Source organism: Melospiza georgiana, chromosome 14 (assembly GCF_028018845.1).
Source record: "Melospiza georgiana isolate bMelGeo1 chromosome 14, bMelGeo1.pri, whole genome shotgun sequence".
NCBI classification, from domain to species: domain Eukaryota; kingdom Metazoa; phylum Chordata; class Aves; order Passeriformes; family Passerellidae; genus Melospiza; species Melospiza georgiana.
The window spans coordinates 4,077,667-4,090,460 of NC_080443.1; the positions used below are offsets into that span (position 1 = coordinate 4,077,667).

The following is a 12,794-nucleotide window of genomic DNA, read 5'->3' on the forward strand; positions in this document are numbered from 1 at the left end:
GTATGGAAGTCAGTTACACATCTATTACCTATCAGAAAAAGTATAAAAAATAAACTTGTAGGCCAGTGGTAAACTCTGACTTTAATTGGGCTGTAAATTGTGGAGTCACAATATGAATTAATAACTAGATGTTAGTTGTGATGGGGTTTTTTTGATGGGGGTGTCTTTTCTTCTGTATCATTTTTATAAGTCTTTGTTCATGCTTCATGCTTCTCACTGAGTTTTGTTTCTTCAAATATGAGACAGAGACTCCTACTGAGGTGCTAGGATCAGGCCCTAAAACCATTCAAATTAAAAAGTGATATCAGGACTAGAAATTTGTTAAGGAATTCACCTCTATTCTGATGAGTTTGACTCAAACTGAATCCATAGGTGGCAACTGTAGAAATTAGCCAATGTCTTAGAAAGTTGGTCTTTTTCCCCTCCCAAATGATGTATTTTGGGTTCATTCTTCCTTGGCTCTGGTTTAGAATCAGGGAAGGTAAAAAAACCCCATTTGCTCTTTCCTCATCAACAGAGGAGAGTGAGGTAAGGCTATAGCACACAATGTAAGAGTCCTTGTGGCAGCAAGGACCTCTGTGTGTTATTGCAGTAATAATAATTGCAGGTAATTAATAACCATTATTTACAGCTCAGTACTGACTGCACTTGTCCCCTGCCCAGCTGCCATTTGGTGCTCTCAGCAGATTTCCCTCAGGAACTTCAGCAGAAATAGCAGGAACCTTCATAAGATATTTGGATTTTGTTCCATTCTTGTATCCAGGGTATTATTTGGATCATTTAAGAGCTCAGCTTCACTTCTCAGTATTGTACCTCTTCTTCATCTTTTTAAAGGTGGCTTTTTTGTGGGCTTCTTATCCCGAGCACACATTTTATTAGAGAAGCCTCAGCAAAGTCCTTGGAGTTCTTCGAAGTTCTCCCTCATGCAGCTCTTTGCCTCATTTGTTCCTTTTATGGAATTTATTTTCTCCAGTGGGCAGCCTGATGATCAGTTAGTTCTATGAAGGAAGGGGAATGCACATCCTGTGTAGTTGAAAGGTCCTCACAAATCATTATTTGGTCTCCTATACCTCAAGTTTGTAAGAAATTCACAGGGGCCAGCCAGGAGGGACCTGGAGCTGCTCAGAGAGCCCAGAGGAGGCTCCAGGATGGGCAGAGGGATGGAGCAGCTCTGCTGGGAGGAAAGGCTGGCACAGCTGGCATTGCTCACCTGCACAGGAGAAGCTTTGGCTGAGCTCAGGGTGGCCCTGCAGGGCCTGAAAGAGCTTCAGGAAAGATGGAGAGAGACAATTGCAAAGGGCTGGAGGGACAGGAGCCAGGGAATGGCTGCCAGTGCCAGAGGGCAGGGCTGGGTGGGATGTTGGCAATGAGGAATTGTTCCCTGGCAGGGTGGGCAGGCCCTGGCACAGGGTGCCTGTGGAGGGATAGAATGTAAGAAAATCAAGATAGTGCAGAAGGAATCTCACACCTGAGGAGCTGCAGCTGCACTAATCACCAAAGATTTGGAACAGGCCTGCCCTTAACAAGGCACAGCTGTATCCAATAAGAAGACCAGTGCTACAAAAGAGTGGGGTGGCTGGTTGAGGGGAGAGATGGAGTTTGTTGGTTGTTCAGTGAAGAAGAAGAAGTTGGTGCTGTGAGGAGGTGCCCATGAGAAATCACGGAGAAGGTATGGGAGCTCTTACAATAAGATGACAGCAGCCCAGAGCAGCTGTGGTTGCCCCTGGATCCCTGGCAGTGCCCAAGGCCAGGTTGGATATTGGGGCTGGGAGTGACCTGGGACAGTGGAAGGTGTCCCTTTGATGGCACTGGATGAGCTTTAATGTCCCACCCATTCTGTGAGTCTTTGCCTGCTGTCTTTATCATAATGAGTATCCTCTCCTTGTAGGGGAATGCAGGACAGCTGCTCACCCATCCTTCCTGCAAGGGGCATTAGGGACAGCAGGAACAGCTCAATGGGGACAGGGCCATATGGGGTTTGGGCTGTTCCCTGCTCACAGAGTGCTACGAGCTCCCCCCAGCTTGTGTGGGCAGAGCAAACCAACAGTGATTCAGCCATCATTAAATTAGTGCAGATGTCTCCTGCAGCCTCCCACAGGAGTCTTTCCATGAGCTCAGACAATTTGGATAAAGGTCTAGACTAAATCATTGCTAAGTCTATATGGATTCTGGCTGGCTTGAGATTGACATATGTTACACACTTGCAGCTCCTGGGATACCGATTTGTACGCAAGTTGTCTGTATCTGTGCTGAGCCAGAGCTTCTATTTTGATGGGATGCTGACCCCAGATTTTGAGTGTTTGGAATCACAGGTAGCTCAGGTGCTTATAGCAAACGACATAAATATTCTGAACAGTTCCCACACTTATAGCACTGCTAATTTTGCTTCCTTTGAAACAAATTAGGTTATCTGGTGTGTCAAAAAAAGGTGATAATTGTCCCTGAGACTTCAGTCTCCAAATGTTCTGGGCAGGGGTCTGCAGGTCTCAGTTCAGGTTGCTAGAGGATCAGAGGTAACACATCACTAGAAATGAAACCCTGCTGGAGCAGGCGCAGTGCTTCATTTCTGCATATTTAATACTGCCGATGTGCAATGGTTTATGCATCCTCTCCCTGCTCAATTCTTCCAGAAAAGCATTAACAAAGGCAGAAGCAATGATCTTTCTCTAGTGGTTTAAGGAATATTTCAAATTTAATGGTGTTGCAAATTGATTGCATTATGAGAGACATAACCTTTGCGAGTGAGTTTGTAAGAAATTCACAGGAATGCATGACTTAGTGGAAATGCATGGGAAATTACATTAGGAAGCTTTGGAAACCACACGAGTGATGAGGCAAATAACTCCTTGTGAAACTGCATGAAATGATAATAACTAGTTTCAACCAGGTTCCTCCAAATAACTTACAATTCTGCATGAGTTATCCCTAATAAACATCTAACTGCAAGAAAAGAGGGAAAAATAATCAAATTATCCTCATGTTACATCTATTCATTCTGATGTATGACACTCTGATGTTGCTATGTAATTGCAAACAGAGCAGCTCTGAGGAGCTGGTTCTGGTTTGTTTGACATCTCATAAGGAGTTTGTTTTGTAGCATTTCCTAGTTGTGTTTATTTTCACAATCTAAGTAATTTAAAAGATATTTCAAGTAAGAAAAAATTGCTACTGCACCCCTGTGAACAGTTCACAGGTTACTGTAAGTGCACTAGAAATCAGTCATATTGTCACCTGTAAGCAGATAGTTTATAAGAGAAGCAATATGTAAGTACCCACAATTTAATTTTTCAGCTCTCTTTATTTCACTGTTACCTTCTCAACAGCTTTCAATTTTAGCTCGAGCTGGCTGCAGAGCTGATGTTTATATTTCTGCACTGTAGCTGTGTTTGACAGCCAATTGCTAGAGAAGAGCTTTCTATTTGCACTGCCAGCTTTACACATTATGTGGTTTTACACAGTACTTACTTCCTTGTTCAGACACTGAAGGATGTTAAGCAGTAATCTTAAATTTGAAAAATTACCTTCCAAAAAAAAAAAGGTATTTTACTGCTTTCAGGCTGGTTTTATTAAATATTATTAACAGGAGACATCCTGCATGGATTTGAAAGTCTTTTATTAAGAAGGAAGACAGGTTAAATATATTATCTCTGGGACCCTCCCAATCATTTTGAGCAAAACATGAGAAGAAGCCAGGCTGGTGAAAGCAGTGGAAAGCAAGGCCTTGAAGGATTTTAAAATCATGACAGCTAAATATTCTTAAATAAATAGAAATATCTTCTCTGCTTCGACCACTCTGGCCTGTTGTATTTTTCTGTGCCTCGACTGATCTAGGCTCTAAGCTTGTCTAGTTTGGCAGATTTTGTAAGCAGCCTTCAAATTACTGCTGTGCCTACATAGTGATTAACTTTTTATTCCTCTTCTGCAATGCAAAGACTATGTGTTCTGAGCTATGGCTTTGACATTCACTTGAGGAAATCATTTCAACAACACAAAGAGATCTTGGTGCTCAACTGCAGTGAACTCTGGGCCTGAGAATGAAGCCTGGCAAGTTCTAATAAGCTTTTAAGGAGGAAAGGAAAAATACAGCTCCAACAACAAGGCAGAAAAGCTCAGAACATGGTGAATAAGGGGATGATGATTAAATGGACAGCAGAGTAGGATTTGGGATGTGGGAACTGCTGAGCTTCTGGCTAACCTGTGGAATGGGAGTTCCTATAGCTTATGGTTTTGTACAGCCAACTCCATATTTTGTCTATATTGAGGATGGATCACAGGTTAGCTTCTGCTGGCAATAAAATTGACAGCCCGAAGGGAAGAGCCCTCTGAAGTCATTCCTAGAGGCTTCACAGGCCTTACATCTAGCAAAAACTACAGCACTGTTTGTGTCCAAGACTGACAAGCTGGAGGAGGGAGCAAATGGCTTTGCTGCTCTTTCTCTGAGTTGGGAAAAGAGTGACAAGTGCAGGAGGAGGCACTGTTAATTATAATGCCTGAAGCACTGGAATTGTTAATGTAAGAGCTTGACCCCAAGCAGTGGGAGATGACAGAGACTTTTTTTCCCCCATAAAGACACAAAAGAGGGAATGTGTTTTACAAGACTAAAGCTGCATGCAATTTTTGAGGCTCTCTGTGCCCAGCTCTCAGATCTCCTGTGGTGAACCACTGTTCACTGTAGATGAAATAATAGGGAAGTAAATGAGATGGGAAAGGATTCCTCTTTGGCAGCGTGACACAACTTCATCTCATGCTTCCAAGTGTCAGGAACAGTTGGGTTAAAAAAATCCAGGGCCGCTTCCAGGAGCGGTGTGTGCTGGAACAGGAGAAAGGAACAGCAGTCTGGCTTCAGAAATAGTTGCATGAACTCCCAGCTGGGCAGAGAGCCAGCTACAAAAAGGTGCCAGCCATCTGAGGCCACTTGCCACGGGACATTTGGGCGTTAAGGAGCCGGGGACTGGAGGCGCCAGGCCAAGCAGCGGTGGGACGGGTCAGGTGTGGCACGGCGTTCTCAGGACAGAAGGGAGGACAGATGGTATTCCCAAATGGAAAGGGCCAAGGCCAGAGCTAGGCAAACAGAAAGCTTTAGCTATCATCTGGCTTAACATAAGGACTCAGAAACAGCAAGGTATGTGAGGAATGTGTGCAGGAAAAATCAGGCTGAGAGCGGGGTTTGGGTGGGAACAAAGCACCTTGTCCTTGTCACCATCACAACCACAGGTGGGGTTGGGGGAGGCTTTGCATGGGCTGTCAACAGTGAAACAGCACCAGAAATACCTAAAAATTCTAATTGCAAATTTGTATGGAGATTAACTGGAGATAAATGCATGAAGCTGTCTAAGAATGGCTTGAGCAGTCCCACGGTCTGGATGTTTTTTCCTAATGTGAGTCTTTGAGAGACTGAATGTGGGTTTATCTCTTCCTCTGTTCCTCCCATTTGTAAAAACAAGTAGAGCTGTATTTTTTTTTTCTCCCAAGACATTAAACAAAATTAGATATTAAAGACTGTTAAATCAGGCTGGTGAGGAAGGCAATAAATGATACAGAAAGGACCAATGGCACTGTGGCCAGGAAGGATTCAGATCAAGATTCAGGCAGGTTCCTGAGCTCTTTCCTTGCATCAGCTGGTCATAATCAGTGGATTAAAATAACCTGACTGTTAGAAGCCAGGCTTGTCTGCAGTTTTCAAACAGCAGCTCACTCCACTGTGCTGTGGGATGATACCAAAAGGTAAGCAATGAAAAGTCATTTGTGCACAGTTGCAGCATAAATATAAACAGAGACAAAATTAGCAAATCAAATAGAATAAAAAAGCAGTAGCAAAGAATAAACAGAAACATAAAAGAAGCCATCTGGAATCAAAGATACTCAAATGACATGGTAGGAAACTGAGGCAGACAAAAGCAGAGATTACACTCTTAAATGAAATTGTTAGGGATATTACTGCTTTAATTCCCTTTGAATCTGGCTCTGAAACTGCAGCTGAGAAGTGTGAGCAGTAATGCTCTTTGACAGTTACTCCAGAGGCTTCAACTTACATGATTCCTGGATTTTAAATGGAACCTTTGTCATCCATGGACATGTCTGTTTCCCTTCTGAAAGTGTTCCAAGGACTGACATTATGTCAAGAGCATCAGCTCTGTGCCCTAATTTGTCATTACCCTGAATAATAATGCAGAATATTTGATTCTCCTCTTCCCCACTGTGCACTTATAATTCCCATTACTAAAGATGGGACCAACCTATTCACTGAGAAAATGAAAGATTGAAATATTAAATTGAGATTAAATTAACTTTATTAATTCTGTGTTGTGCGGAAGCAGATCAAATCTATTTATAAAAGTTTAATTAGGAATGACCCTTTAAACTGTGGGTCAACAATAAACATGCTCATTGTCCATGATGTGTCAGAGCACATCAACAATGTACAGAAAAACTTCCTGTAACTCCTAAAGAGGTTCATGTTTTTAGGACAAAATAATCCCTGCAAAGCCATGTGCAGAAAGCAATGCCTGAAGAGTAAGGTGCATTACAGTTTTTGAAAGCATTTTGAAGCCCAGCATACAGTTTTTGATATATATATAAAATGGTTGTAAAAGTCACTAACACCCTTCCATACTTTCACAGAATGAGTGAGAGCTTCTTAGAAGCCAGCAGTTTCAGAAAAGAGTCATAAAAAGCTGAAAATTCCATCTCCAAGTCCATTAAATGGGGTCTGCCTCATAAATGAGGAATTTTATTGCAAGGCAAAGGTAAAAAATAGAAGAACCTGAAGCATTAGGACAGTGTTGGTGTCTGTGAAACATCAGGTGAAAATCAGTGAGGCACCCTTAAAAGAAAAGATTCCAGAGTTAGGACAGGGAAGGGTGATGCAAATTTTAAAATGAAGTTTTAAGGGCAGATGATTCCTTTTCCCTTGAAACAAGTATGGGGTAATTCCCTTGTAATTACATGAGGGTGAATTAATTACTATCTAACAAACTCAAATAAAAACTTGACGACATAATACCGCCTTCTCCTGCCTTAATTAAAAATGTCCAGGAGCATTTTCATAATGTGTAGATGCTTCCCCACATGAAATATCTCTATATTTATTCTTTTTTTTTTTTACTGATATGAGGAAATTTGGATTACAGCTCCTCCCACTGATGAGGGAATCTATAATGGGTTGTTGTGTATCAAGTTGTGCATCAGCACCACAGATCTGAGAGGGCTGGAAGTGCCCAATCCTCCTGCAGAGGAAAACCAACAGCTTTCTGCTCATCTGGGCATGGCCCAGCCCCAAGCGCAGGATGTGAACACATGGAATTCTTTGTGCTGAGCAGCCTGTTGTTTTGGCTGCCGTGGGTTTGCCAGGTAGCTGAGTGAGGGCAGGTGAGACAGCTCCCATCTGCAGAGGAGGCTCCTGAATCTGCTCAGAATTGCAAAGGAGCTTCACCAACCTCGCTCCCAGCCTTTGTCCATGCATTAAATCCCTGGCTGCTAATGCAGTTTGGAGCCAAGGACTTGCTAAGAAAACCTTGTTTGAAATGTGCTGAACAAAGAGTTATGGAATAGGAAAATTTAATAACAGTCCCACGCTCCTGGAGCTGTGTTTTACTGCAGAATAACACTTTTGCATCTGCAGAATACTGAGGCTCTTAGAATCAGTTTCATCTCTGCAGTTTCCCTGGCATGGATTTTAATTATACATGTTTGCAATGTATATACATGAAAGACTATAAATGCATTTTATACCCTTGAATAGTGTGTTGGCAACATTTTAGACATGCATTAGTGTAAACAATGTTAATTTTGTGGCAGTACCCTGTGTGTGCTGTTCCTGTTAGTCCTGGCTTCATTTATTACCATCTGTATTATCAGATAGAACAGCAAAGGAATTAATAAAGACTAGAAATTGCTCTAATCTGAGGGTTCATTTGGAGTGAATGTAATTTTTTAGGGAAAAAAATGATCTGTGCTGAGGCTACAGGGGAGCTATTAGTAAGGTATTAATACAGGGCATCTGCATCACCATTAAAACTCAGAGCTGCTCCAAAGTGACTCCTGTCTCCATAAATCCAGGCATGAATTGGGTGATGGACTTACATCTGCTGCTTTAAGAGAGAGAGGTGTGTGGATTTATAGTCCTTCAGACAGGGCAGTGATGGAGGAAGATGATTTCACTTCCTTTGAAGTCTAATGAAGTGAATCTCACATAATGGAAGTGATTTTACCTCTCTCTGAACAAGATGAGGTTCTCCAGTAAATGTGTTTGTTTGTTTTGGGGTGCTCTCTGGCCGTGGGACACTGGGGCAGATACAGACATTTTCTGTTTCAAGCAGAAATTCTTGTTGCATCTGGATTATGCTCTTAAAAAGGTCAGCTTTCATGAAAAGGTGCAGCAAATAAAGCTGCAGATGTGGAAAGCAGTTTCATATTTACATTTGTGAGGCTTTTTTGAGCAGAAAGCACTATTCATTTCTCACACTCATTATGCCCTTCTATCATTCACCTAGATCCTATATAATTATGTGTTTAATGATCTTCACCCTTCACACGAACACAGCTTGCTGAAGCTTGACTCTTGCAGTAAATTATCATTCATGTCTGCTAGGAGAGAGGAAATATTACTTGGGAAAAATGCTCTGCTATCTGACTTAGGATTTCAGTCTGTGATATAACTTTGTAGTAGGTGATGATGACTTAATCTTAAATCTAAACAATAAAATGATTTTGGAGAAGTGGCTCTTCCATAGGTAATTTGTTATTATATTTTGATATTAGACTGTAAGGACTTCAAAACCTAGAAAAGTTATCTTAATTAGTTAAGTCAGTTTGGATGCTCCCCATAGATTGCAGTAAATGCCACATTTATGTCTTGGGTTTTTTTTTAATTAAAAAACTAAAAAAGAAAACAAACCCCACTTATATAAATCTATATATCCATATATCCCACATATAAATCTTTGGGTAAAAACTGATCTTCCACTCATCAGAGTTAGTTTCAACATTAATATTATAAGATGCTCCTATCTCTTGTACTTTATGTTTAGCCCTTCACCTTGTAGTGTTTCAAATAGCAATACTTGAATAACAAATAGCAATTCTTGCTTTTGATACAACGGAATTTAACTTATTAGAGGAAACAATTAATGGTAATTATAGACATTTTTATAATTTTAACTGTTGGTATATCACTGGAACTACAAAGGTTTTATAGCTCTGCATTAATATCTACCAGAACTGATATATGAACCATAGCTGCTGTTGGATATTATGGGTAAAACCTGAGATTACACACACAGCCTCTCTTAGTTATTAGCAAATAGCAAATTCTAGAATGTTTAAGCCTTTTCAAATGTCTGTGTGGGATATCTGGTTTATTCTTAAAAGTTCAGATTTTAGCTTTTTATTGTGTGGCTGGGTGAGCTGAGACATTCCCAGTTCCTGTGCTGAGCTGTGGGTGTCCAGACAATGCTGTGATATTACATCACTCTAACTCAGCACTGAACACGCTGCCAAAACCTTCATATGCAATGTTAATGCCATATAGATTTTATTCAGGGAGCAAACAGATGCTTAAATTATAAACAATCTGTTTAAAACACACATTCTGGATTGATCTTTACAGGCTCTGAAAATAAGGGTCATAAGGACAGTAATCCTAAATCCAAAAGGAATTGTGTTAACTTTCTGAGCAGACCAAAGTGTGACACCAACCAAGAGGAGAGGGCAGTGCCTCAGTAAATGGGGCTGATTGTTCTCAAGAGGAGCTGATGGCAGGTGCAAAAAGAAAAGCAGATTGAACTTTTGGAAAAGGGACTCAGCTGTCACTTGACATCTCTGTGTGCGTTCCTGTGGGCTGGGTAGAAAGAGTGAACTGGATTGAGTCATGCATATTCACAGCTAAAGTGCTCTGAAAAAGTTGTTAAAACAATGGTGGGGTAATAAAATGCTGCCCAGCAAAACAGAGAGGATGAATTTACACCTCGTGTGGGTCGTGGGAGTTGTGCCAGTATTGCAGAGCAGGGAATGCACTGGTGGCCAGGATTGCACTGGGATGCCCTGGTGGCCAGGATTGCACTGGGAATGCACTGGTGGCCAGGATTTTCTCTCTGTAACAAATCAGACGAACAGGGAAATCAGCCCTGGCTGCTGCTGTCCACTGTGCTCTTTGCAACAGACAGAGCTTTGTGTTTGCTGAGCCCTTGAACAGCTGAATTCCTGAACAGGTGAGCTGCAGATACAACTGTTTGTGACCAGTTGTGGGCAGGAGGACCTGCAGAGCCACTTGTGCCGTAAGAATCTCCTGTGGTTTGGCTGCTGCTGGTGTTACAAGGCTTTTTTCCACACCTATTTTAATATCCTAATGCCAGCTCTTATTCTAAATGATGCTGCTGCCTGGCCCTGGCAACCCCTGCTATCAATTGAGAGTAAAATGCATAACCAGCAACAACTTCTGTTGAGCTGTCTGCCCAGAATGAGCAAACAGGAAAAAGCCTTTAGTGCAGGTTGTAACTCATGCTGCAACCTAAGCAAGTTGTACATATTTCCTTCAGACTGTCTTTTGTGAGGCAGAGATAAATAATAATAGATGCAAGTTACATTTTTAATGATGTTATTCACTTCTTATTGATCATATTGAGTGTGTTGGACCTAACAGTAAACAGAATTTAAACCCCTATTACTGGGTATTCAAGTTATTATCCTGTATTTTTGAATGTGTTGACAGTGATACATATGATCCAACCAGTTCCCATTCTCACAACTTAAAAATTATTGGAGATAATCTGATATGCAGTATTTGGCTCTGAGCCTACAAAAAAAAAAAAATCAATGAAAGTCCTTTGTCCCCTGGTTTTTAATTAATAAAAACATTAAAAATAAATAATATCTTTCTCATACTGCTTCAGTTTATTGTAATTCTCTCTTGCTTTTTGAAAAGCCAAACACAAATTTAATGGAATTTTTTTTCTTGATGGGGCTTTGAGGAGAATAGGAAGATGTGTGCAAGTGTTTTTCTACCAGGACATGTGCTTTTGGAATAAAGATCTTAGAACCTTTTAAGTCCTGCAAAGATCTGAGTTGTGATAGGGTTTTTAATTTCTCTGACTGCTGTCTGTGACAAGATTCCATAGATGCCAGTGTTCAGCCATTTCCAGTCACCTGGAAATAAGTTGAAAGTAATAACTAAAAAGAAGAGGTTAGATTAAAACATATGTTATGGTTAACCCTTCCCTCGCCCTTTGATCTAATAGGTTAAGGACATTTTGTACTTGTTCATTTGGGCTGATGATGGTTCTGAAGGCATTTACATTTTAGAATGGGGATTTAAAATATATATAACAGCTGCTTTTTAAATAGAAAGTCTAATTATGCCTATGATTGCATCAATTTTTGATTAGTATGCATACAAATCCCTGCTCTCCATGTGTATTCAAGCTGAGCTGTGGATCACTGGTGCTGGGATCGAAGCACAAAGGATCAGCTGACAAAATGTAGAGTTAGACCAAAGCAAAAAATAAAACGACCCCAAAATTCCTTGTGTACATTTTTTTTTTGTCTCTAAAATGCTTTTTTAAAATTTTTTTCTTCTATTTAGCTACACACAGACCTGGACCCTGGCAGCAGCAAAATCAAATATATCCTGTCAGGAGATGGAGCTGGAACCATCTTTGTGATCAATGACAAGACTGGCGACATCCATGCCATGAAGAGGCTGGACAGGGAGGAGAAGGCTGAGTACACCCTGACAGCCCAGGCCGTGGACAGGGACACAAACCAGCCCCTGGAGCCCCCCTCAGAATTCATCATCAAGGTCCAGGACATCAATGACAACGCTCCTGAGTTTGTGGAGGGCCCCTACCACGCCACGGTGCCAGAAATGTCTGTAGTGGGTACGTATGTGCGAGCTCTCCCTGCTCACAGCCTGGGCTGTGCCAGGAGGCTGTTGAGTTGGTGATGAATAATAAGGTATTTATTATGTTGTTAGCATTCATTTGCATATTTTCAAATCTTTTCTTGGCCAGAGCTTTCATCTGCAGCACAATAGCCGAGTCCCTCAGTAGTAAGGAAATGATTAACAGCTGTATTAATGTCTCTTTGTCCAACAACACTTTAATGGGCTAAATTTATATTTCCCTTCTGACACTGCAGTTAGAGAATTGTTATTGAGAAGGATTTATCAAGATTTGCTCCAGCATGATGCTTTAATCCTATTGATATTTTGTTGATGTTTAATTATCTGTTTGTTGTTTTCCTACACTTGCAGGGCATTGATACATACTTATTTGTTTTCCTCTAAGTGCAACTCTAATCAGGGAAAAACATTGAAATGAAAGATGCTGTGTCTGGGAATTGATGGTTGCGCTGTAGAGTGGACTTAACCAATTAGCCACAGGATTTGCATGGATGATGGAAGGGAAAAGCAGAGAAAGCTGTGGAAAAAGATGGTGAAAAGGGAAATAAACTGTGTGAAAGCAGAAAAGAGAAAGGAGAAGAACATAATCTTCTTAATGTATTTTACTTATATTTATTCATTTTGTCGGATTAGTGTGAATCTATTTCTTCGTGGATTAATATATTAGAATCTTTTCTGCATAGTTTGTCCCTGTGTGTGCAAGTGAATGTCCTTACAGAGGCAGATATTGACACTCCCCAGGACACACATAGAGTGCAGCTCACCTTCAGCTGTCACTGAAACCAAGGGAAGCAAACCCACCAAACCAAGAGAATCCATTTTAGGGCAATACAAAAATTCAGCATGAGCAAAGGCATCAAAATCTGGCCATGAAATGCAGAGGAAATTCTAATGCATT

At 41.0% G+C, this 12,794-nt stretch overlaps 1 protein-coding gene across 1 annotated transcript in view; it reads left to right on the forward strand.

The window, feature by feature from the left end:
• The window catches only part of CDH8 (cadherin 8), a 165,589-nt gene that overhangs the window by 47,260 nt on the left and 105,535 nt on the right, over positions 1–12,794 (forward strand). The window contains exon 3 of the mRNA XM_058033963.1: positions 11,579–11,873. Within this exon, the coding sequence (XP_057889946.1) occupies positions 11,579–11,873 (295 nt within the window). The remainder of the gene's footprint in view (positions 1–11,578; positions 11,874–12,794) is intronic.